Source organism: Labeo rohita, chromosome 25 (assembly GCF_022985175.1).
Source record: "Labeo rohita strain BAU-BD-2019 chromosome 25, IGBB_LRoh.1.0, whole genome shotgun sequence".
NCBI lineage: Eukaryota > Metazoa > Chordata > Actinopteri > Cypriniformes > Cyprinidae > Labeo > Labeo rohita.
In genome coordinates, this window is record NC_066893.1 from 27,490,271 (window position 1) to 27,517,328 (window position 27,058).

At 33.0% G+C, this 27,058-nt stretch overlaps 1 protein-coding gene across 1 annotated transcript in view; it reads left to right on the forward strand.

Moving 5' to 3' along the window:
* itga11b (integrin, alpha 11b) overlaps nucleotides 1-27,058 on the forward strand; it is a 63,900-nt gene that overhangs the window by 33,782 nt on the left and 3,060 nt on the right. Inside the window, exons 12-29 of the mRNA XM_051100384.1 lie at nucleotides 2,230-2,378; nucleotides 7,319-7,462; nucleotides 8,130-8,333; nucleotides 10,019-10,149; nucleotides 12,153-12,319; nucleotides 13,912-14,051; nucleotides 14,307-14,417; nucleotides 14,500-14,585; nucleotides 14,663-14,867; nucleotides 17,523-17,621; nucleotides 18,484-18,560; nucleotides 18,756-18,839; nucleotides 21,385-21,475; nucleotides 21,601-21,714; nucleotides 23,603-23,686; nucleotides 23,917-24,027; nucleotides 25,601-25,696; nucleotides 26,160-26,273. Of these exons, the coding sequence (XP_050956341.1) occupies nucleotides 2,230-2,378; nucleotides 7,319-7,462; nucleotides 8,130-8,333; nucleotides 10,019-10,149; nucleotides 12,153-12,319; nucleotides 13,912-14,051; nucleotides 14,307-14,417; nucleotides 14,500-14,585; nucleotides 14,663-14,867; nucleotides 17,523-17,621; nucleotides 18,484-18,560; nucleotides 18,756-18,839; nucleotides 21,385-21,475; nucleotides 21,601-21,714; nucleotides 23,603-23,686; nucleotides 23,917-24,027; nucleotides 25,601-25,696; nucleotides 26,160-26,273 (2,207 nt within the window). The remainder of the gene's footprint in view (nucleotides 1-2,229; nucleotides 2,379-7,318; nucleotides 7,463-8,129; nucleotides 8,334-10,018; nucleotides 10,150-12,152; nucleotides 12,320-13,911; nucleotides 14,052-14,306; nucleotides 14,418-14,499; nucleotides 14,586-14,662; nucleotides 14,868-17,522; nucleotides 17,622-18,483; nucleotides 18,561-18,755; nucleotides 18,840-21,384; nucleotides 21,476-21,600; nucleotides 21,715-23,602; nucleotides 23,687-23,916; nucleotides 24,028-25,600; nucleotides 25,697-26,159; nucleotides 26,274-27,058) is intronic.

The window sequence follows — 27,058 nt, forward strand, 5'->3', positions numbered from 1 at the left end:
ATGCATGCACTCACCAAATTAATGTGCGTTGCATCAATTGCAATCAAAAATGACTTTCCGGGCTCTATCATACACCCAGTGCAATGTGAAGCCAGGCACAACGCAAGTGTTTTTTGCTAGTTTCAGCTCGATACAGTTATAATTTTCACATCCAGCGCCACATTGTTAAAATAGCAAATGCACTTGCGCCCATCTGTTCGCCCATAGGCATGCTGGTCTGTTCAGATGCATTGTTGGCATGTTGCTATTTTGAGGCAACTGAAAATGACTGCGCCATTGACCAACTAAAACTAGTCTAAAGTCAATGGCGTGGTATTTTTGTTATTTATTTAAAGGGTGCATTAGTAATATTAGTACACAAACATGCCAAATATTAAAAATGAAAGGATTACAATGTAAAAGATTATTATTGGGAACGCTTTGCACATGAGCAGATTTCTTCTCTGGAGAAGCGTTCAGTCTTTGCTCTTGCAAATTCTGCTGGTCTGCTTGTAATATTGCATGTTACAGCCAAAACACACCCATGACTCGTTAAAGGAGAAGTCCACTTCCAAAACAAAGATTGACATATAATGTACTCACCCCCTTGTCATCCAAGATGTTCATGTCTTTCTTTCTTCAGTTGTAAAGAAATTATGTTTTTTGAGGAAAACATTTCAGCCTTTTTCTCCATATAATGGACTGATATGTTGCCCCGATTTTGAACTTCCAAAATGTAGTTTAAATGCGGCTTCAAACGATCCCAGCCGAGAAAGAAGGGTTTTATCTAGTGTAACGATTGGTTATTTTAATAAAAATAATACAATTTATATAATTTTTAATGTCAAATGCTCATCTTGTCTCACTGTTACAAACTGGACTGTTTTTGTTCCGGTTCAAGACAGTTAGGATATGTCGAAAAATTCCCATCTCATGTTCTCCTTCAACTTTGAAATCGCCCTATATCGCTGTTTTACCTTTTTTGTTAAGGGCGTCTGATCTTCTTTGCATGTTCACTTTGCAAAGACTGGGTCAGAACTTCGACCCAACGATGTAGAATGATTTTGAAATGATTTTTGAAGTTGAGGGAGAAAATATGATTGGAGTTTTTCGACATACCCTAACTGTCTTGAGCCAGAATACACAGAATTCAGGAAGAGAAAGGCAAGATTACCATAAATCTTGCTTAACGCTACTAAAGGAGCTGACCAGCACCAAACTAGTATGAAAATACAAGCAGGTTTCATAACTTATCTCAAAAACGTTATTAATTAAAATCCCCTATTATGAAAGGTTCATATTTTGGTTTTGGGAGTCCCCAACAACAGGTTGATATGCATGCAAGGTAAAAAAACACTTTCATTGTCTTATAATATGCGTTTATTGTTACCTTATTTGCCCAGTGACTCCCAAACGGTTCACTCAACGATTCATATCCTCCTTTGCGTGAAGCTAATCTGCGGTGATTGGTCCAATGACCCAGTCTGTTGTGATTGGTCTACTCCGTGCAGCACATGTCGGAAACGGAACACCCATCACCATTACATTAACCACACAAACAGCCAACAGCCATATGTGTTAGCCCAACGCAGAAATGTATTTATAAAGCACTGCAGTTTGTACACCAACGTATTGCTCTATTCTTTATCAGAACTCTAAGTAATAACCACGACAAACATCCACTATTCGATCCCAGCCCAGAAATAAGGGTCTTATCTAGCAAAACAATCTGTCTTTTTCTAAAAATTTATATTTATACACTTTTTAACCACAAATGCTTATCTTGCTCTGTGATGCGCATGTGGACTCTGCACTTCAAGACAGTTGGGTTGTGTCGAAAAACTCCCATCCCATTTTCTCCTCCAATTTCATCATCCTACATTGCTGTTTTTTGCCCTTTTGTGTTTGACCCTCTTTGCATGTTAACTTTGTAAACACTGGGTTGGTGTTTCTGTAGCGATGTAGGATAATTTTGGAGTTGGAGGAAAAAATGAGATGGGAGTTTTTCAACATACCCTAATTGTACTGTCTTTTGTAATTTTATACACGGTGCACTTTCAAATTTAAAACTTTGCAGGATGTTTTTATTCACTTAGAGCTGTGCTACACACTGCATGAAAGGTAATTTTCAAAAATCCATGATAGGGACACTTTAATGCTTCTTTGAATTGTGTATTTTCTCCAGGCCAGTAGGCAATATTTATCATATTTACTGTATGTATAATGTATAACATTGGCACTTGTTTGTAGGGTACATGGTGTCATCCGTGGTCTCGGCTCAGCATGGACAGCTGTACATTGCTGGAGCCCCTCGATTCAATCACACAGGGAAAGTCGTCATCTTCACGCTAACCAACAGCGGCAACCTTACCATACTGTACTCACTCTACGGACAGCAGGTAAAGCCAAGTACATACTACACTTCCATGTTTCATGTTTTAAAGATATACTGCATGTGGTACTACAAAGTACTTTCAAGAATACCCTGGTACGAACCATGACAGGGCTCAACAATAAGCCTTACTATTACGTACTAATTGTTTTTGCAAAGAAACTTGACATTAAAGAAATAAGGATCTTTTCTGGAATATAAACATAAAAAATGAATTAGTGGGCCAGTGAAATTGGCAGAGGAAGTAAAAATCATTATTTTTGAGCCACACTTGGCAGTATCACAATACTTTTTTCAGGGTTCGTACAGACACTGTAAAATGAAATTCCAGGACTTTCAAGGATATTTCAAGCACTCCTTTTTTTATTTTTAAGGATTTCAGTCAGAAATCTCACTTATTGAACAATGTCTATTTCAAATTCTAAAAAAGAGAAATAGTATACTACATAAAAGAAGTATACTACATTTTTACTATAGTAAAACGACTGTTAATTTGCTTAAGGAATTTGTATTTGTGTAAACTTTCTTTTTCTTTTTCTTTTTTTGTTTTTATAACTGTACTGCAGTAATAGTTAGATTTTTTTCTACTGTTTAAGAAAAAAATCTGAAAACAAAAAGATACAGCTGATTCGCAAATCTGCACCAAAGTCCTAATCTGAAATTTGATTCGCAATCCACGCTCTAAAGTACTGATCTGAATTTGATTTAGATTGGGACTTCAAATCACGTATCATTGATTGTAATTATTCAAAAGATTCATGAACCTGTAGCGATCTAAATCAAATGAATCGCAATACATGCTCCGAAGTCCAAACCTGGATCAAATGATTCAAAATGCACGCAGTTTCAATCTAAATCAAATGATTCACGATACACAACCCAATTGGAGCACTTCGAAATAGTGAATCACTTTGCGACACAATGGTTTAACTGATTCAGAGTTTCAAAAAGCTCCATTTCATCCATCACTACGTGCTTTTTAAAACATTAGCAAACAGCGTCACAAACTTTACGTGGTTGGAACTACAGCTCTTCACCTGTGGTTAGAAGCATAGTTCCTTGTTAGTAAGACATATGTGACCGTGGACCACAAAACCAGTCATAAGGGTCAAATTTTCGAAATTGAGATTTATACATCATCTGAAAGCTGAATAAATAGGATAGAGTGTTAGGATAGGACGGCATTTGGCCGAGATACAACTATTTGAATATGTGGAATCTGAGGGTGCAAAAAAATCAAAATATTGAGAAAATCAGCTTTAAAGTTGACCAAATTAAGTTCTTAATAATGCATATTACTAATCAAAAATTAAGTTTTGATATATTTACAGTAGAAATTTTACAAAATATCTTCATGAAACATGATGTTTACTTAATTTACTAATGATTTTGGCATAAAAGAAAAATCTAAAATTTTGACGCATACAATGTATTTTTGGCTATTGCTACAAATATACCCCAGCGACTTAAGACTGGTTTTGTGGCCCAGGGTCACATATGGGCTCAATCAATTATGCTCTTGGGCACAACAAGCAAGCTAACATGCAGTACAATTTATATCTTTCGATATATCAATCTAAATATAAATGCATTTTAATCTATGTATTTTTAAGCTTCCTCTGTAAGCCCAGTTTTTGAATAGTGCGCATGTGCATAAATGCCCACGGGAAACGGAGTATGACGTAAGAGGGAACCCGCGATGAATCAAACATCAAATAAAGCGAAATGACATGGAACAAAAACTAGTAAATTAGTCATTAGGTGCCATGTTCAATATAGCTGCATTTTAGAGATCTCTAATCAGTTATTACTCCGTGACGTCATTAACAACGGCCCTACATTGTTGAACTAATGTAGCTGAAACGACAGAGAAGCGACCGTGTTCGGGAAACAGTCGTGACTACCTAGTTCGTTTAGCGAGTTACATCGTTGTACGGGAAACGCACCCCAGAGCGGTTTCAGCATAAGTGACTCAATTGATTTAGTTCATCTGGTCCTCTTTTCACATCTTCAGCCATGTTTACATGAGACTGTCAGCACTACTAATTGCTTAGCTCGATTGTTTTCTGACATTAGCTGAAATAAGTGAAAAAGTTCTGTTTTTTGAATCGCATGAATTTTGTGTGAAAAGATATCGGCTTATTGACAAAATTAAACACTTATTTCATAGATACATTGTCTTTAAATTCAGGCACTTTTCAAGTACCTCTTCAGGAATATTGCTATTTTCAAAGGTTTTCCAGGCCTTAAATTTCAAAAAGTCAAATTCAAGTACTTTAGGCACCTTGCACGAACCCTGGTTTTTGTACTTTATGTAAGTGCCAAATCATTCAATGCCATGACTTTATGAATTTAAGACTTTTAAGACCTTTTTAAAACCTGCAGAAACCCATGAACTTGCAAGAATAAAAAAAGCCCACGAATCATTGCAAAATAGCCTAGTTAGAATGTTCTTCATCATTTGATAAATTACTACTGCCATTATCAGAACAAAACGTTCACAATGGCCTCTTTAAACAAAATACCATTCACGACCCGCTTTCCACAGATGGTAAATTGCGGCATGGAAATAGTCTTGTCAATAATCTATAATAGGGCTAATCTGCATGAAATAGCGCATGTAAAAGTGCCACAACTGTTTAGTGAGTGTTGCAGTGTGCACTTGGCCTAAACGGTGAACGTTCTGAACTGCTTCCTTAATCCATCTGTCTGCATTTTTCCATCATACCTTCTCTCTCTCCGAAACGGTGGCGTGTTTGATTGGAGAGGCACATCAGTAGATTAATGCGGACCATGTGTGCGGACAGGAGACGGCGTGTGAAGGTCTAGACTCAGTCACCCGCTCCAGATGGGCAGGCGTCTCCGCGGCCCATGTGCATCTCATCTGCACGTGTGTGTGTGTGTGTGTACGCATGGCCTGCAGTGAATGCACACATAAACGCTTAGGTTTCAAACACTGCCGGTCGCCGACCACAACATTCATTTAGCCATCAACCTGTTATGCACCAGACCGTGTGCGTGTGTGTGCGTGAGCCCTCAGGAAAGCACTTAGACGGGAATGTGATAAAGTGCGTCTGCTGTTTTCTGGTATTTGTAAAGCCAGCAGGAGCTTTCAGGGTTGAAATGCAAGTTCAGAAGAATGGAAGAACCTGCCGCACAATGTGTCTTCAGTGGCAAAAGAAAAATAACATTGAGTGACTACTGAAATATGCCTTAGCATTTGTCTGGTTGGTGTGAAATTTTATGTTTAAAGGAGAAGTCCACTTATAAAACAACAATTTACAAATAATTTTGCTCACCCCCTTGTCATCCAAGATGTTCATGTCTTTCTGTCTTCAGTCATAAAAAAAATTGTGGTTTTTGAGGAAAATATTTCAGGATTTTTCTTCATATAATGGACTGCAATTGTGCCCCAGACAGAAAGACATGAACATCTTGGATGACAAGGGCGTGAGCAAAATTATTTGTAAATTGTTGTTTTATAAGTGGACTTCTCCTTTCAACATAAAATTTCACACCAACCAGACAAATGCTAAGGCATATTTCAGTAGTCACTCACTGTCACTCACTCCTTTAAGTACAATGAAATGTAGCTTCAAAAAAAATAATAAAAAATATATATATATATATATATATATATATAATTTTTATTATTTCTTGAAGTGTCAAAAGGTCACACAGAACGTTTACAAAAAAATTAATAAATATATATATATATTTATTTATTTATTTTTATTTTCTTCTTATTATTATTATTTTTTTTAATTGCCATGATTACCAGCATTTGCCCCAAAATATCATATGGTGCTCTAAAATCTTTTAACTCTTCTTTTAAGTTCTTATTTTAAGTCTACTTCTACAAAATGCTAAAGAATGTGCATCAGGTGTGCTTTGCTTTATGTTATTATTAAATTTATGAATGTGCTATAGACTGAACCATTATATATTCCTTTATATTATATATCTAACTGTACAATACTATCATATCTGAACATAAAACATATATGATTTTATTGTAAATTAAAATGAAATAGGACTTTCATTCACTTACATTCATTCACAAAGCACTAACACTGAATTCTTAATGATAAAAGACTTTATGTGTATATTATATATATATAGATCTCAATACACTACCAGTCAAATGTTTTTGAACCGTAAGTTTTTTAATTTTTTTTTAAAGAAGTCTCTTCTGCTCACCAAACCTGCATTTATTTAATTCTAAATACAGCAAAAAAAATTTTTTTATATTTTTACTATTTAAAATGACTGTTTTTTATTTGAATATATTTTGAAATGTAATTTATTCCTGTGATTTCAAAGCTGAATTTTTAGCATCATTACTCCAGTCACATGATCTTTCAAAAAACATTCTGATATTTTGATTTGCTGCTCAAAAACATTCATTATGTTAAAAACAGCTGAGCAGGTCTTTTTCAGGTTTCAGTGTTGAATAAAAGGTTCAGAAGAATTGCATTTATCTGAAATAGAAATCTTTTGTAACATTATAAATGTCTTTATCATCACTTCAATTTAAAGCATCCTCGCTAAATAAAAGCATCAATTTCTATCATTTCTATACTGACTCCAAGCTTTTTAATGGTATAGTGTATAATGTTACAAAAGCTTTTTATTTCAGATAATTTCTTGAACAGTAAATCGGAATATTAGAATGATTTATGAAGGATCATGTGACTGGAGTAATGATGCTGAAAATTCAGCTTTAAAAATCACAGGAATAAATTACATTTTAAAATATATTCGAATAGAAAACCTGGTCTCACCTGGTGAATGATAAAACGGCTGAGAAAATCCCACAAATTTACAATAAAGGAGGAACATATAGTTGATGTGGACTCTGGGATAGTAAACTACCTACCAAGCTACACTATGGCCTAACGCATATGGATGTCAAATGCTCACAGAGTGTGTTTTGGTGAATTGTAGATCGGATCGTATTATGGAAGTGAGCTGGCACCAATTGATCTGGATGGCAATGGATTGACGGATCTTTTACTGGTGGGAGCTCCCATGTACTTCTACAAAGGGTGGGAGAAAGGCAGAGTTTACATCTACACCATCAGCTTACAGGTGACAACATCCTAAACACAACACCATGATGCTTTCTCAAACAATATTTGTTCACAGAAAGACTTGGGTTATGTTTGAAGTGGGACTCACAAACTATTACCGGTTTGAATCAGTGAACGAATTCTTCTGTGAATCAATCTGTAAGACCTCTTAACGAATCAACACCGCTTGTTTACACAGATTTCTCATTAGAAAATGACTTTTGAACCGGGTTGAATCAAAACCCTACAGTGCAGCAAGCATAGTCTGATTCACCAGCAAATGATTCTTATGAACCAATTCTAATCAGTGATTCATTAACATACAGCTCAACCAGTGTCTTCTGTTTTACAAACAAATGACTCTTATGAGTCATTTAAATGATTCACAGTCTATTAACTGGTTCAACAGAACACTGTTCTTTCAGTTCTGAGTCATTCAAAAGAATCAGTGAATGAATCTTTTGTGAATATTTATATTATATTATTTGCTGATTATCAGCTGATTATTTTAGCATAAATACGAACCTCAAACAAACTTCTGAGATGGATTGGATGCCACTTGGTACATTATGATGTCATGTGACAACACTGTAGTACACTTCAGACTAGTATACTGGTATTCAATGCTGAAAACAGACATTTTAATTAATATTTTCTTGTCTTTTTCTCTCTTATTTATTCCACAGGGCTCTTTTATACCAGATGGGACTCTTGGGCCGTCAGAAAAGACCCATGATTCCCGGTTTGGCGCGGCTATGTCCACCCTTCCGGACTTGAATGGTGACGGCTTCAGTGAGTTAGTAGTGGGCGCACCACTGGAGGACAATCACAAGGGAGCCATCTATCTGTTCTATGGCCAACAAAACAACATTCAACCCAAATACAAACAGGTAAGACTGAGCTGAGAGTCACTGATATTTCATTAAACTGGCTACTATTTAAGATTATTATTCTTCTTCTGAGCCAAATTTCGGTCCAATCTATCTCCTCCTAGAGCTTTCAAGCTAGAACCACCAAACTCGGCCCAGATCTTCAGACTGGTCTGACTCGGTGTGCTGTATCTTTTCAGACTGATCCGGCTTACGGTTTTCATAAACCAGACTATCAAAACCACCAAAAATCCCATAGACTTACATTGACGGAATGTTCAAATGAGCAACACTATTCAAACTCCAACTGACAAAATTCAAATCTAAACTCCCAGAATCCCTTGAGGCTCAATCAACACTTCCCTTCTATGTACTATTTCTAATCCATTTAGACTCATTTAAGCTTCACTCTAATATTTCTAATATTTCTAATCTATCGAGCTATCTAAATCATGCTAACAACATGTTAGTAATTTGCTAATCATGATGGAAACATGCTAGCAATGTGCTAGTGACATGCTAATCATGCTAGCAACATGCTAGTAACTTGCTAATCATGCTACAAACATATTAGTAACTTGCTAATCATGTTAACAACATGCTAACAACATGCTAATCATGCTAACAACATGCTAGTAACTTGCAAATCATGATAGAAACATGTTAGCAACATGCTAGTAACTTGCTAATCATGCTACAAACATACTAGTAACTTGTTAATCATGCTAACAACATGCTAGTAGCTTGCTAACCATGATGGAAACATGTTAACAACATGCTAGTGACATGCTAATCATTCTAGCAAAATGCTAACAACGTGCTAGTGACATGCTAATCATGCTAACAATGTGCTAGTGACATGCTAATCATTCTAGCAACATGCTAACAACGTGCTAGTGACATGCTAATCATGCTAACAACATGCTAGTAACTTGCTAATCATGCTACAAACATACTAGTAACTTGCTAATCATGTTAACAACATGCTAGTAACTTGCAAATCATGATAGAAACATGCTAGCAAAATGCTAGTAACAAGCTAATCATGCTAGCAACATGCTAGTAACTTGCTAATCATGCTACAAACATACTAGTAACTTGTTAATCATGTTAACAACATGCTAGTAACATGCTAATCATGCTAACAACATGCTAGTAACTTGCTAATCATGATAGCAGCATGCTAATCATGTTAGAAACATGCTAATAACATGCTAGTAACATGCTAATTGTGCTAGCAACTGGTAACTTGCTAATCGTGCTAACAATATGCTAGTAATATGTTAATCATGCTAGAAACATGTTAACAAACTAGTAACATGTTAGCTATGTTAGAAACATGCTAGTAACATGCTAATGATGCACGAAACATGCTATCAACATGATAATCAGGCTAAAACATGCTAGTAACTTGCTAATCATGCTAACAACATTCTAGTAACTTGCAAATTATGCTAACAAAATGCTAATCATGCTAACAACATTGTAATCAGCCTATAAAAATACAAGCAACAAGCTAATCATGCTAAAACATGTTAACAACGTGTTAAATCATGTAAGCAATGTGTTAAATCATGCTAGCTGCTTTCATACTTTTACAACTGCTTCAAACTTTCAGGCTAGACTTTCTCAAGCCAACTTAAAGTTTGTTCTCAGACTTTACTCATCTAGTTTGTTAATTATTCATTCTTGCCATGTTATCTCAGAGGATAGCCGCTGGTGACATCTCTCCAGGTCTCCGTTATTTCGGGCGCAGTGTTCATGGGATGATGGATTTGAATGGAGATAAGCTCATAGATCTGTCCATAGGCACTTTAGGGGCCGCGGTTCTGCTTTGGTGAGTTTACTCTACTTCACATAGGGCGGGTTAAGTTAAAAGTCATACTTACAAGCCAATAGCTTAATAGTGCCCATTTTTAGAGTGATGATTGCAGGGTTATTACAGTTAACTAAAACTACAACTAAAACCATAAAAAAGTAAAATATTAAGGAAACCTTACTTTTTTTTTTTCAGCTAGTTGCCTAAGCAATATTTTTTTTTAATTCAGTTTAACCTAATACTAAGATGGTACTAAAATAACTACAATTGGAAAAAAGTAGAAAAACTATATAGACATATATAAAAAAATAATAATAATGAAATAAAAATGACAAAAAACACAACAAAATTACTTAAACTTTAACTAAAATAATCTAATAATAATAAAATAAAACAATATAATATATATATATATATATATATATATATATATATCTGTAATTATAATATAATGAAAATATAAAAAAATATTAATCTTGTGTTAGGATTAATAAAAAAAACTAATTAAAAATTAAAAATGTCTTGCTGGGTTATTATAGTTAACTAAAACTACAACTAAAATAATACAAAAAAAAATATATAAAAAATATTAAGGAAACCTAAATATATTTTATTTCAGCTAGTTGCCAAAGCAACATTTTTCATTTTCATTTAGTTTAACTTGTTACTAAGATGGTACTAAAATAACTAAAACTAGAAAAAAGTAATAAAAAACTATATAGACATTATTAGATTATTAGAAAAATAATAATAAAATAGAAATGCCAAAAACACAACAAAATTACTTAAACTGTAACTAAAATTGAAATGTAAAATCTAAAAAAATTATCTAATAATAATAAAATTAAATAATATAATATATATAAAACAATATATAATGAATAAAATTATAATAAAATATAATGAAAATATTTTTTTAAATATATTAATCTTGTGTTAGGATTAATAAAAAACTAATCAAAATTTAAAAATATCTTGCAGGGTTATTATAGTTAACTAAAACTACTAGGTGGTACTAAAATAACTAAAACTGGAAAAAAAGTAATAAAAAAAACTATATAGAAATATTTAAAAAATAAAAATAAAATATAAATGGCAAAAACAACAAAATTACTTTAACTAAAAATAACATTTAAAATATAAAAATTAATATAATAAAATAAAATTATATAATTATATAAAAATTATATATAAAATATAATGAAAATATTAAAAAAATATTCATCTTGTTTTAGGATTAGCCATTATACCTTGTGGGAATAAAAAAACTAAAATGTCTCAAAAAATACTGTATGAAGTCCTATTATAATACACTGATCTGACAAATATTCAATAGATGTGAATGTATTTAAATTAAATGAATGTGAATGTATTATTCACTCATTATTTTAGTGTTATACATTTAATATACAATTAATATTTTGAATTAGTTTATATTTATGTGTGTGTGTGTGTGTATATATATATATATATATTTTTTTTTTTTTTTTTTTTTTTTTGTATTTTTTCATTTTATTTAGGGTTAGGGTTATCTAAAGTTTTAATAATTTTTTATTTGTTATTTTTTATTTTTGTTAAGTATGTTTATAAATATATTTTTTTATTTCAATTTTAGTTTTTTTATTACATTAAGTTGTGAAGTTTTTTTTTTTTTTTTTAATATTTTATTTCAGGCAGTTTTTTAATGGTTTAAGTTTTAGCTAATATAATAACCCTGGTTTCACATAAAAAAGAAAAATCCAAATTAGATCTGATGGTTTTTTTAATATCTCAAGTGTTTCTCATAGACAGCAATAAGATTAAATTGAGATATAAATACAAACCTTCTAAAAAAAATTGTAATCTCAACATGATCTCAAATATTTCTCTTAAAATTCAAGATCAAAAGACCTTTAGCTGTGTATTTTTATTGTGAGTCTACATGATCATGTCTGTATCTATTTTTATTTGAAGATGATACATAATTGAAATCTCCAGTATTCTCCTGAGTCAGTTTTATAACTTAACGTGTTCTCAAACAGGTCTCGCAGTGTCATCCGCGTAGGGATCAGCGTTCATTTTGAGCCTTCAAAAATCAATGTTTTTAATAAAGACTGCAACCGAGGAGGTCGAGAGGTGTCGTGTATGTTGGCCACCGTTTGCCTGAACGTCACTGCGCGGACACCGATGACGGATCCAAAAACAGTCGGTATGTAACTGGACTCTACTGGCGAACCTAAAAATGACTGACCAATCAGATGGCTGTATGATAAACGCATATTTGTTGTATTTTCCAGGACCCTGTGCCTGTGAGTAATATCTTTCAGATGTTTGCTCGAAAGGTCACTCCTTAACATTAGAACAGTTTTTCCGAATACATAAAGCCTCCGGCCAAAGAGAAAATGCTTTAATCCCAGCATTTAGAGCGAGAGAAGCCCATAGAAACCATCGTAAAACTGTGACAGGCATCCCCTGCATTTCCCATCTGGAACTTACATGATCAGGACAGAACATAAACATGTCTGAGAGGCACAGACAGATAATATTTACCTTTTTATCAAACACTGGATATATTTTTAGTCTGGATTTCATCCAGAAATTAAGAGTCTGTCATTTATTGTGCTGATTTCTTTAGTAGAATGCAAAAGGAGATGCTTAGTAGATGTTTGATTCAAATTTAAACTCGTGACTTGATTCACTAGCAAAATAAAAAAAAGATCAAAAGAGCATTTATTTACAAATTTCAACATTTTAAAAAGCACGTAGTGATAGATGAAATGGAGCTTTTCGAAATTCCTTATCAGAAACCACTGCATCGCAAAAGATTCACAGTTTCGAAGCAATTCAATCTGATCGCGAATCATTCGATTCAGATGGGAACTTTGCCCTGGTGAAAAAACCAGCATATGCTGTTAGGTATGTTTTGATGCTGGGATGCTGGTTAGGTAGGTTTTGATGCTGGTTTAAGCTGGTCCTTTGCTGGTCCTTTGCTGGTTTTTGCTGGTCATGTTGCTGGTCAAAGATCCAGCATAAACCAGCAAAGGACCAGCTTAAACCAGCATCAAAACCTACCTAACCAGCATCCCAGCATCAAAACATACCTACCAGCATATGTTGGTTTTTTCACCAGGGTGGCGCGAGTTCGAGAATCATTTCGCGAATTGAAAGATTCATGAAACGTGCTCTGAAGTCCCGAATCCCAAAATGATGATTCGAGATTCATTATTTAGATCGGAGCGCGGAACGCGAATCATTTGATGTGCATCGGAACTTCGAAAAATGGTTTGTGAATCATTTGATTCAGATCGTGACTTTGAAGCGCATATCGCGAATCTTTTTTCTGATTTCTTTCTTTCTTTCTTTCTTTATTAAACAATACAAAACATCAAACCATTCAGGCATTACAGTTGTAAAAACAAAACAGAAAAAAGGAAAAAAGATAAGAAAAAAAGAAAATTAACCATGCTTTTATTATGGTATGGTAAAGGTATAGTGACTATGTTTTATTTTTGGCGTATTGATTAGCATTTTTATAACCACAGTTTAATTACAAATACCATGGTTATTTGTGTTGTTACCATAATTTAACTATAGTAACCATGTTTTTATTTATTTTATTTTATTATTTATTTGTTTATTTATTTATTTATTATTTAAACCATTGTTCATTTTCATAAGGGATGTGTTGCCTGGTTAGCAATTAATTAATTAATAATATTTATTTTAATAAACTTACAACTTAAGAGAATGCATAGGATGAATATAGAGATACAGACATTAATATGTTGTTTTTCTGTTCAGCACTGAGGTACAGTTTTGGTTTCGAGGAGAACGGTTATTTCCCCAGAGCCGTGTTAGACAGCACTGAAGACCCGCAGCCCAGAGATGTCACCCTGCGGCCAGACTCAGATTACTGCCAGAAAGTGTACTTCCACGTTCATGTGAGCCCCCTTCTGCATATGTTCACATACAGTCACTTATATCAGTTTCTGCTCCTTTTTTATGAATGTAGCAGCTACATTGAGATCTAAAAGTTTTTTGGGTTCTTTTTGCAAAAAATGAATGTTTTTATTCAGCAAGGATGCATTAAATTGATCAGAAGTGACAGTAAAGACATTTAGAATGTTACAAAAGATTTATATTTCAAATGAATTCTGTTCTTTTAGTAAATGGAATCTTATTGTTGGTTCGCACAGGAAGTGACAGACTACACACGACCCCTGATCTTCACTGTTAACGTCGGCCTGCAAAACGCAGATGAAGGGCCGGTGCTGGACGACGGGTGGCCCACCAGCCTGCAGTCGGAGGTCAGACACACAGACAGACACACACACAAATTGAGAACACTTTTGCCTCACATCCTATCAAATGACATGTCTTTCTCTCCAGCTTCCGTTCTGGAACGGTTGTGATAATGACGATCAGTGCGTTCCCAACCTCGTCCTGCAGAGCAACTCTGACCTATTAGATCGCAGGTTTGTCCTCAAACGCACACTTTTGCTCTTTCTCGCACTGTGAAACAAACCTCAGATCTTATGTTTCTGTATTCCAGGCAGTTCTGCGGGCGTCGCGAACGTTCCTCGTGGCCGCCGTGTGTCCATCAGAGGACGAGGACGAGCGGCGAGCGTCTGGTGGAGGCCAGCCGGAGAAAAGTTCTGGTGGAGGCGCGTTTAGAGAACCGAGGAGAGAACGCGTACGGCACGATCCTGCACATCACGCATTCTCCAAACCTCCAGTTCTCCAGTCTGGTGGTGAAGGTCTGTTTTCAGGAAAAACTCCCTGACCTGAGTCTCAACCCAGGCTTCACCTGTATTTATGAGGGTTTTGAGCATTAAAGGAGGAATTCAAACATGAGATGGAAGGGGTTGCTGATAAAGAGGCCAAGAGTGAAAGGGAAAGTGTGACTCAGTGTGTGTGTATCTGATCCAAAGCCTAGTGAACTTCCTCAATGACTTCATAGGCAGCTTCGTAATCTCAGTGGAACCTGATAAGTGGCTAAGCAACAAATACATGCCACACAAACAGCTTTAGAAGAAATGTAATTGCTCAACCAGGGCTCAAAATGATTTAATATAAAACTAAATTTGCTAAACAGCTAAAAATCAAGATGTGAAATGAAATCTTATTAGGGGGAAGTGCGTAGCAGCGAAACACTATTGTAATTGTTAGAATGGCCAAGGATTGGCAATCTTCACGTAAAAATGATCATGCAGTCCAAACCGTAAGTTGTAGAGACTTGAAACTTGGAGGGATGGTAGTGCTTACACTACCTACAATGTGATCAAGGCTGACCCCAGTTGGCCTGACGGAGGCACTACATCGATCAAAACTACGAAAACGTTCATAAATTTTCAGGTATTTCGCATTTTTTGAAAAACCTGATTTTGTGAACTAGTCCTAGATTTTTTGCCGGATTGGAACCAAACCAGTGCATTAAGATTCTCTGGAGAGTGAATATCAATAATTATAAAAAAAAGTTTAACTTTCAACTTACCGTCGCAAAGGGGCGCCAAAACTTTTGAAAGGGCCAGGGCCACTTTTAGTAAAATGCCTGTAAATCCTGAATGGAATAAGATATCTCTGCCAAACTCAAAATGCTTATGCAAGAGCTTAATCTGAGGCCACAGGATAAAAATCGCAAAGCTTGGCCACCTGGTGGTGCTATTAAATGGGAAAAAGCATAAAAATGGCTATAACTGCGCAACTATTTGTCCTTTCAACATGAAAATTGGTGTCCACAGTCTTGGTCCAAAGTGCCACAAGTGTCTATAAGGACATTTGCGTATCTCAAAAAACATGGCTGCCTCTGGCCGACAAAATTTGAGCATCTATTAGACAAGGTTAACAATGCCAATTGGAACAAAACACAGCGGGCCTCACGGCCCCAAAGGTCTGAGAGAAATTTGAAAGAAATCAGCCACTGGGGGGTAATATCGCATCTTTCGCACCAAACTCAGAACATGTATGTAGGAGTTCAATCTGAGGTCAAAGTGAAAAATTGCGGAGATTGGCCACTTGGTGGCACTATAAGAGGGAAAAAAACATAATAATGGCTATAACTTAGCAACCATTTGTCCTTTCAACATGAAAATTGGTGTGCACAGTCTTGGTCCAAAGTGCCACAAGTGTCTATGAGGACATTTGCATATCTCAAAAAACATGGCCGCCATTGGCCAATGAATTTTGAGCACCTGTTAGACAAGGTTAACAGAGGCCAATCGGAATGAAACTAGTTGGGCCTGTTCGACTCACGGCCCCAAATGCCTGAGAGAAATGTGAAAAAAATGGCCACTGGGGGGGCGATATCGCAAATTGCGGACTTTGTCCACTTGGTGGTGCTATTAGAGGGAAAAAACATAAGAATTGCTATAATTGTACAATAATTTGTCCTATCAACATGAAAATTGCAGTGCACGGTCTTGATCCAAATTTCCACAAGTGTCTATAAGGACATTTGCATATCTCAAAAAATATGGCTGCCATTGGCCGATTAATTTTGAGCACCTGTTAGACATGGTTAACGGAGGCCGATCAGAACAAAACTGGGCCTGTTCGACTCACGGACCCGAAGATCTGAGAGAAATTTGAAAGAAATCAGCCACTAGGGGGGTGATATTGCATTTTTTAAATGTACGTTACATACGTGCGATATTCGAATAGAAATTTAGATTTGATCAAAATAATTAAAACATTTTTAAAAAATGTATTAAATTTAAAAATAATTAAAAATTAAATCTGTAATCACAAGTGACTAGAAACGTCATGTAAATTCACTGGTAATTTAAATGTAAAAAAAAAAAAAAAAAAAAAAATAAATAAATAAATAAAAAAAAAAATAAATCAAGATTTTTCTTATCTGGTTCCCATGATTGTATGAGGGACTGTTAAAAGTGTGATTTCTAGACCTGGAAAAGTCATGCAAATTAATACAATCTTCATGGAAAAGTCATATTAGGCTGTTAAATACTGTATTTTATTGAATAGAAATTATATTCATAATTAATACATGAAAAATAAATCAAATTAATTCAAATATTTTTTTAAATATACCTGTAATCTCAAACGAAATAGGGCTCATAATGTGAAACACTAAAAAACAGCCAACGATCATCACAGATTAACAATTAAAATATTAAAATAATTTAAATTCTTAAACATTTAATAGTTATTATGGAAGAAATATGCCGTTCTCAGACAGATTACTAAACTGAATTATAAAAAACTTTAAGTGGACTGTAATTGACGTGATAGACTGATGTTATATGCAAATTATATGCAAATGAAACACTTCTAAAGTCAATATATTGACTACAAAATTAACTTTTTGTCCATTAAATGATTTACTTGGTAATGTCTTATGGAATGATCTCAGCAAAAATGTATTGGTTTGAAACTTAAAATGTGTTTTTCAGGGACCTTCGGACATTGCAATCGAGTGTCCGAACTCTGACGATACGAATCTGTTCCGAACCTGCAACGTCAGTGCGCCATTCATGAGGTCATTTGCTCAGGTGAGATGCCTTACACCTGTAAAGACTGACTAGTCTGAATGCTACTGATCATCTAAGTGGTAGTTGCATGGTTTAGTGACTGTATCAGATGGCAATATAACATAATACTCAATTACCATATGCATTTACAAGATAAATGCCTAAAATACGATGCATTTCCAAAAGCCATTTTATTTATGCATTGCTTTAATACCGTACGTTTTTGTTAGTGAAGATGCGGTCAAAATAATGGCGCCGCTTGATTGCTTGGAAAAACAAATGCCACATGTTCCAATTTGAGAGTACATTGGAGTCAATCTGCCACAAAACAGAAGCCCGAGGTTGGTCGTCTATAATCCTCCTGACATCGAGTGAAGCTGCAGAATAGAAAGTTCATCATGTAAAATCCCCAAATTCTATTCATATGCAGATATTTGTTTGTGCCTGTCCGAACAGGACTGTCATTTCTCTGCTCATTTTCCACATACCGAAGGTCTGATTTTTGTGCGCCATGCGTGTTTGATCAGTCTGTCTCACGGTGGGATTGTTCCTTGAAGAGTTTACAGGTGTTTATTTTTGGATCATGTGGTGTTTCTGTGTGGTTTCCTGTGCTCTCGCTGGGCTGGCGTCGCCCCAGACTCTTCCTTTCACTACTTGAATTCCACTCGCGTCTCTAGGGCCCGTCGGAAATTCACTGCACCTTCTGTTCAAATCTGGTACGAAGCAATAGCATTAATCACAGTACCGCCAATTAGACAGCAATGAGAAACGCAGAAACCATAAACGACTAGAATAGAAGAGAACACTGTGTCCTTTAGCCATGTTTAGTGTTTTGTTTGGCTTCTCTGTCGTCATCCGTTCACGTTTTGTCTCATTTATCCAGGTGTATTTTCGACTGGAGTTTGAGTTCAGCAGATCTGCCTTCTTGAACTACGTCCAGATCACCCTCAGGGTCTCCAGGTGAGGTCGTGACCTTTGAAATGATGAGTTCTGCGGATGGATCTTTTTTATTGATGAATAAAATTAATGTAAATGAGGATGTTATTTATTAAGACAAACTGTGTTGACTTAAGAAAGCCTGGCCAGAATGTTTGGATATGTTTTGGTAGCTTGAAGTTTGAAGGTTTTAAGATTAATATGTCTGTTTCATTGCAGTGAAGGTGAAGAAATGTCTCCAGAGGACAACATCAATGACATATATCATAATCTGAAATATGAGGCTGATATTCTCTTTACAAGGTAACACAGTAGTGTGAAACTCACAGAGAAATGTCCAAAAATCAAGTGTTTATATTATATTTTATTATATTATATTATATTATACTATATATCGTATCATATATATATATATATATATATATATATATATATATATCGTATCAAGGGCCAAACAGGAAATAATTATAAAATCTGAATATATAAATGTAAATTGTGTATATTTATATATTCAGAACTATAACTATATATTCAGAATTTACATTTATATATTCAGATTACATATAATTTCATTTAATTATACATTTTAGCCCTTATATATATATATATATATATATATATATATATATATATATGTACTAAAATAACTATAACTGAAATAAAATTTCTAAAATTATAAAAAGACTTTAAATTAAAATAGAAACAGAAAATGTAAAAAAAGACTAATTCAAAATATTAATAAAAAATGTAATAATATATCAGTGTAACTAAAGTAACACTGAAATAAAATTTCTAAAATTAAAAAAAGACTTTAAATTAAAATAGAAACAGAAAATGTACAAAAAAACTAATTAAAAAATATTAATAAAAATTATAATACATCAGTTACTAAAAGAAAAAAAATCTTGCAGATAAATGCATTAAAATAACTATAACTGAAATGAAATTTCTAATATTAAAAACGACTTTAAATTAAAATAGAAACAGAACGTGTAAAAAAAACTTGTTTAAAATATTAATAAACACTATAATAATATGTCAGTGTTACTAAAATAGCACTGACTTAGAGCTTCAATCTATTAAAAGGTTTAATAAACAAATCTTGCAGGTAAATGCACTAAAATAATTATAACTGAAATAAAATTTCTAAAATTAAAAAAGACTTTAAAATAGAAACAGAAAATGTAATAGAAAAAAAATTAAAATATATTAATAGAAAATATAATAAAAGGACTTAAAGCCTCAATCTATTAAAAGGTTTATTAAAAAAATCTTGCAAATAAATGTACCAAAATAACTATAACAGAAATAACACTTCTAAAATTAAAAAAGGACTTTAATTTAAATTAAAATAGAAAAAGAAAATGTAAAGAAACGAATTCAAAATGTTAATAAAAACTATAATACAACAATGTTACTAAAATAACATTGACTTAAAGCTTCAATCTATTATAAGGTTTAATTAAAATTTATTTTGCAAATAAATGGACTAAAATAACTATAACTGAAATTAAATTTCTAAAATTAAAAAGACTTCCCTTAAATTAAAATAGAAACAGAAAATGTAAAAAAAAAAAAAATATTTATTCATATTATATTATATTATATTATATTATATTATATTATATTATATTATATATATATATATATATATATATATAATCTTAATATATAAATGTAAATTGTGAATATTTATATTTATACATTCAAAATTATAACTACAAAATTCACAATTGAATTTACATTTATATATTCAAACGTATAACTTAATGCACTGACTATAATAACTATACTTAAAATAAAATAGCTAAAATTAACAAAAGTTTTTAAATTTAAATGAAAATTGAAAATGGAATAAGAAAAAAAAAATCTAAATATTAATAAAAACTATAATAATGTCAATGTTACTAAAATACTACTGACTTAAACTTTCAGTCTGTTAAAATGAGTAATCCTCCATGAGTTTCATGGAAAAATTGTATTCATTCATGGAAAAATTATATATATGTAAAGTACCAAACAGGAAACAATTATATAAAATCAGAATATATAAATGTAAATTGTGCATATTTGTATTTATACATTTTGAATTATATTTACAAAATTCACAATTGAATTCACATGTATATATTCAGACATACAATTTAATGCACTTACTAAAATAATAATGGACTGAAATAAAACTGCTAAAATTAACAAAAGACTTTAATTTATATTAAAATGAAAATGGAAAATGAGGGGAAAAATCAAAATATTAATTAATTAATAATATGCCAAAGTTACTAAATTAGCACTTACTTAAAGTTTCAATCTATTAAAAGTTTTCATAAAAATCTTAATGGTTTCAAAACAGGACAAAATGAGTAATCCTCCATGAGTTTCAAGTAAATAAATATATTATTTTTTTCTTCTGATTTATATTATATTATATTATATTATATTATAATACATTATATTTTATTATATTATATTGTTATATTATATTATATTATTCATTGTAATGTGAAAATAATAATACTTAATTATATATAATATATATATATATATAATCTTAATATATAAATGTAAATTTGCAATATACTAAATTAGCACTTACTTAAAGTTTCAATCTATTAAAAGTTTTCATAAAAAATCATAATGCTTCAAAAACAGGACAAAAAGAGTTATCCTTCACAAGTTTCATGTAAAATAAAAAAAAAGGATAATTTTTTACTTATGATTTATGGGGTGAAATATAACACAGACATGTTCTTGACAGATGTGAGATTCACCAGAAATATCTTCAAGCTAATAAATGATTGTTTAGTATTGAATCATACTAAACTCATACCGTGAGTCTTTCTTTCAGGGATTCCAGCCCGTCCCGTTTCGAGATCAAACCTGAGCTTGGCCAGAGCGTCGCTGTTGGGACCGGACCGCCTTTCAATCTCTCTTATCAGGTGGGTTCCTCACATCCAAAACCAGTTTTCAAATAATATTCTCCAGAACGAATCAGAGCATTGAACAAAACAAATATTTCCTTTGGACATCTAAGACGTTTCTCCTAAAACTTTTGGTTTGGCAGATCCAGAATCTCGGCATGTTCCCCATATCTGAGCTTCTCTTCAGTTTAAACGTCTTCACTGTGACCAGAAACGCAAACGCTCTCCTGCGCCTCTCAGACTTGCATATCGATCAGGTGTGTTTTTAGACGTATTTACATATTTCAGCCTCAAACTACAAAAACTTGGTTTGTTTTTAAAGAAACAGGTCATCTGAAACTGAACATTGTATCATTAAGTTGGCAACTTGCTATTGTCTAAATGCTATTTAGACTTAATATTCTTCTTCTTTCTAAAACTGTTAACTCTAACTCGTCCTAGAGCTTTAACTCTACAAACTCCAAACTCAGCCCAGATCTTCAGACTGATCTGAAGTTAGTTGCTGTATCTTTTCTGACTGATCTGACTTACGGTTTTCCTAAAAATAACAATTAAAATTGGGAAAAATCCCATAGACTTACATTGACGGAATGTTCAAACGAGCAACACTTTTCAAATTCCAACTGTCAAAACTCCCAGAATCCTTTGAGACTCAATCAAACTTCCCTTCTATGTACTGTATTTACAATCCATTTAACTCATTCAACTCATCTGTCTATCACTAGCCAAGACAAGTCATGCTAGTAGCTTGTTAATCATGCTAGCAACATGCTAGTAACTGGCTAATCTTGCTAGTAACATGCTAACGACATGCTAATCATGTTAAAATCATGCTAGCAAGACGCTAGTAACTTGTTAATCATGCTAACAATATGCTAATAATGTTAGAAACATACTAACAGCATGCTAATCATGATAAAAACATGTTAGCAACATGCTAATCATGTTACAATCATGCTAGCAACATGCAAGTAACTGGCTAATCATGCTAGTAACATGCTAATGACATGCTTATCATGTTAAAATCATGCCAGCAACACACTAATAACTTGCTAATCATGCTAATGACATGCTAATCATGTTAAAATCATGTTAGCAACGTACTAGTAACTGGCTAATCATTGCTAGTAACAAGCTAGTAACTTGCTAACCATGCTAGAAACATGTTAGCAACTTGTTAGTAACCTGTTAATCATGTTAACAATATGTTAATCATGCTAGAAACATGCTAACAGCATGCTAATCATGTTACAATCATGTTAGCAACATGCTAATCATGTTACAATCATGTTAGCAACATGCTAGTAACTGGCTAATCATGCTAGTAACCTGTTAACGACATGCTGATCATGTTAAAATCATTCCAGCAACACGCTAATAACTTGCTAATCATGCTAATAACATGCTAATCACGTTAAAATCATGCTAGCAACGTACTAGTAACTGGTTAATCATTGCTAGTAACATGCTAGTAACTTGCTAACCTTGCTAGAAACATGTTAGAAATTTGTTAGTAACTTGTTAATCATGTTAACAATATGCTAATCATGATAAAACATGCTAGCAGCATGCTAATCATGTTACAATCATGTTAGCAACACGCTAATAACTTTCTAATCATGCTAATAACATGCCAATCATGCTAGTAGCATGCTAATGACATGCTAATCATGTTAAAATCATGCTAGCAACATACTAGTAACTGGCTAATCATGCTAGTAACATCCTAATGACATGCTAATCATGCTAATAACATGCTAGCAACATGCTAACAACATGACAGACTGTATCGCCTTCAAAACATTCAAACTCTAACCTATTAAAACTACTTTAAACTTCAAACTATTTCAGATTGAACACCATTAAACTTAAAACTTTTTAAAACTTTTCAAACTTTTTAAAACTTTCTGGTCCGGCTTTCTCAAGCCAACTTAAAAGTTTGTCTTGATGAATTTTTTTATCTAGTTAATGTTGTAAACAAATCTTTTAACTGCTTCCAGAGGTTGTTTTGCCTGCTTCATAATGCAAGCGATCTGTTCGTCCTGTTTATTTGAGTTGGCGCAGCTCGAGTTCAATCAGTAGTATTGTTTTAGTAAGTACTGTTGTTGTGTAAATCCTCATCTGTGGCGTGTTTGTTCGTCTCAGATGGCTGGCTCACATTGCAGCGTTCCACGTGTCATTACGGCCGGTTCGTCCTCACAGGAGGATCTCTCCCTCAACTCGCACGTGGTAAATTTTGCTCTTTTTACACTTCTTAAAAAACACTAATTGCATCCATCTGCTGGAAAACAAAGCATGAGATTGCAAAAGGGACAAGCTTGATGAAAACAAACCACCCAGCCTGCTTGATCACTTTTTGTTGGCTGAAGATTCACACAAGATTCACTTAGAGTTTCCTCTCTGGCACGTTCATCTTCCAAGTGATCAGAAAGCATGAACTGTGTCATTTGTGTTCACAGAACGCGTCCACCAGCGACACGTTATTTGCACAGTGTAGAATCAACCTGCTTCCCCAAGGAGACGTTAGCATCACCGCGACAGGATGGCTCAATCTGCGTACTTTATTATCCGTGAGTATATTTAAAAATGATTTAATATAATATGTTGTATTAGATAACACTACCAGTCAAAGGTTTTTTGGAGAGTAAGATCTCTTCTGCTCACCAAGCCTGCATTTATTTGATCTGAAGTACAGAAAAAACAGTAAAATTCTGAAATGTTTTTACTATTTAAAATAACTGTTTTCCATTTGAATATATTTTAAAATGTAATTATTTCTGTGATTTCAAAGCTGAATTTTTAGCATCATTACTCCAGTCACATGATCCTTCAGAAATCATTCTAATATTCTGATTTGCTGCTCAAAAAACATTTAATTTTTTTCAGGTTTCTTTGATGAATGCAAAGTTCAGAAGAACAGCATTTATATGAAATATAAATATTTTGTAACATTATAAATGTCTTTATCATCATTTTTAATCAATTTAAAGCATCCTCGCTAAATAAAAGTATTCATTTCTGTAATTTCTTTCCCAAAACATAAATAAATATTTATACTGCTTTTGAATTGTTCAGTGTATAATGTTACAAAAGCTCTATATTTCAGATAAATGCTGATTTTTGGATCTTTCTATTCATCAAAGAATTCTGAAAAAAAAAAAAAAAAACAATTATTTTAAATATTGATAATGTGACACTGAAGACTGGAGTACTGATGGTGAAAATTTTGCTTTGATCACAGAAATAAATTATATTTTAAAATATATTCAAATAGAAAACAGTTATTTTTAAATAGTAAAAACTGTACTTTTGATCAAATAAATGCAGGTTTGGTGAGCAGAAGAAACTTCTTTAAAAAACATTTAAAAACTTACTGTTCAAAACCATTTGACTGGTAGTGCATATATATATATATATATATATATACACACGCACACACACACAAATTATACTTAAATTATAAAAATTATACTTTTACTTAAAAATAAATAAAAATATTAAATAATAAATTAACAAGAAAATTACATTTATCAGTCTAGTATCTATGAAAGCCCATTTCTGCCACTGAATAAAAAATAAAAAATGTTTTTTTTTTTCTCAGAATTGTGAGATATAAACTCACAATTGTGAGAAAAATTCAGAATTGCAAAAATTAAAGTGACTTTTTCCCCCAGAATTGCAAATTTATCAGTCTTTTTTCCCAGAATTGGACATTATATCTCACAATTCTGAGAACAAAAGTCAGAATTGGTAGTGTATGTGAAAAGTCAGAATTGCGAGGTAAAAAGTTGCATTTACTGTTTTTTATCCTTTATTCTTTATTCAGAAATTATTTAGATACTTCCATAAGTATCTAAATAATTTCTCACATCAGGCATTTGTTCACATTATTTATCTGTTATAATTGTTATTTTAAATTCCATGTTATCTGCTTGTTAACAAATTGCATGAAGCAGGTCAATCTTATTAAATACATCTACTTTTTCTATCATTATACATGTAAGTTTTCCCAAAGCAAGCTCTTGTGCTGATACCTATTGAAACAGACAGTTGGTGCAAGACATATCGAAGGGGTTTTTAAATTGTTTTTTTTTGTTTTTTTGTAGATATGTGATTAAAAAACCTCTTCATGTCATTCTTCAGGTGAAATTTAAACGGTTAGATCTGGTAATGACGGCCGTAGTTGAGTTGAGCCCCTCAAGTCCGATGTTCCTCCACGAGGAACGACCCATGAGACATGTGAGTATCTCCAGAACGCTGTAAAAAATGGTGCATGAGACACTTCATGGATTTGAAATGAAATGATGCGTCTGAGCTCTTTTATTACATTTGTTTGTGCCACAAGTAGACGCCAGTGCAACCTAGTTGTAATGAAAAGAAAATCCAGTTGTTTACAGAAAATTAAGTGTTTATGTGTTTTTTTCCAATACACTCTTAAAGCTTTTCAGATGTGCAGGTGAAAACATGAACTAATTCTTATGAGATCCAAAATAACTCAAGTGATGTGCTGCCCCCTTCTGGATGAACAGCTGTCAGGCTTTTTACTAGACAACTGCTGATAAAATAGAGTGTTAGTTAGTCAACTTTAACTTAATCACACACACAGATCTTCTAACATCTTCATTTGTGCAGGTTTGTGTGAGGCCTGGTCTTGTATATCCGATTCTTCCAAGAATTTGATTTTTGGATTGTGGTTCTGTAGATAATCCTGGAGATTAGGAAGGAGGAAGATTACCGAATCCCCATCTGGGTGATTGTTGGGAGCACACTGGGAGGACTGCAGCTTCTGGCTCTGCTCGTACTGGCGCTCTGGAAGGTCTGAGACGGTTTTTATTCACAGTTAACAAGCTAATATGAACATATGTATTAGTATAGGCTTATATTACTGTAGTGCATTTGTAAACACACTTAATTTGGGTGTCAAAAAAGAAGATCAATTTTTTTGGCCTTTTTTGGCCAAGCTTTTTTTCTGGTTTAATCAAGGCAAATCTGCCTGTGAATGGCTTATCTGCATATTAAGATGCATACAGCACAATAAAGAGGTTTAAAATCTGAAAAACAACACATTTTACTAATACTAACTAATACTGAACTATTAAACATTGTTTTCTGTCATTAAAATAAAGCTGAAATAGATATTACTTATGTAAAAATTATATGAAAAGCTTAAACTTAAAAAAAATAAATAAATAAATGACTTGGCAACTTATTGAAATAAAAGTTTAAATTGACTAAAACTGAAATAAAAACAAATGAAAAGTAAAAATATTTTTACAAATAAAAATGTCAAAATATAGAATTAAAATAGAATTAGTAAAAGGTGAACTAAAACAGCAAATGTTGCCTTGGCAAATAACTGAAACAGAATAAGTTTAAGTTGAATTCTAAAATGACTAAAGCTGAAATAGAAACAAATGAAAGTAAATATATTTTTACAAATAAAAATGTCAAAATATAGAATTAAAATAGAGTTACTAAAACGTAAACTAACATTACAAATGCTGCCTGGGCAAATAACTAAAATAAAAATAAGTTTAAACTGAAATACTAAAATTACTGAAATTAAAGCTGAAATAAAAAACAGGTGAAAAATTAAACTAT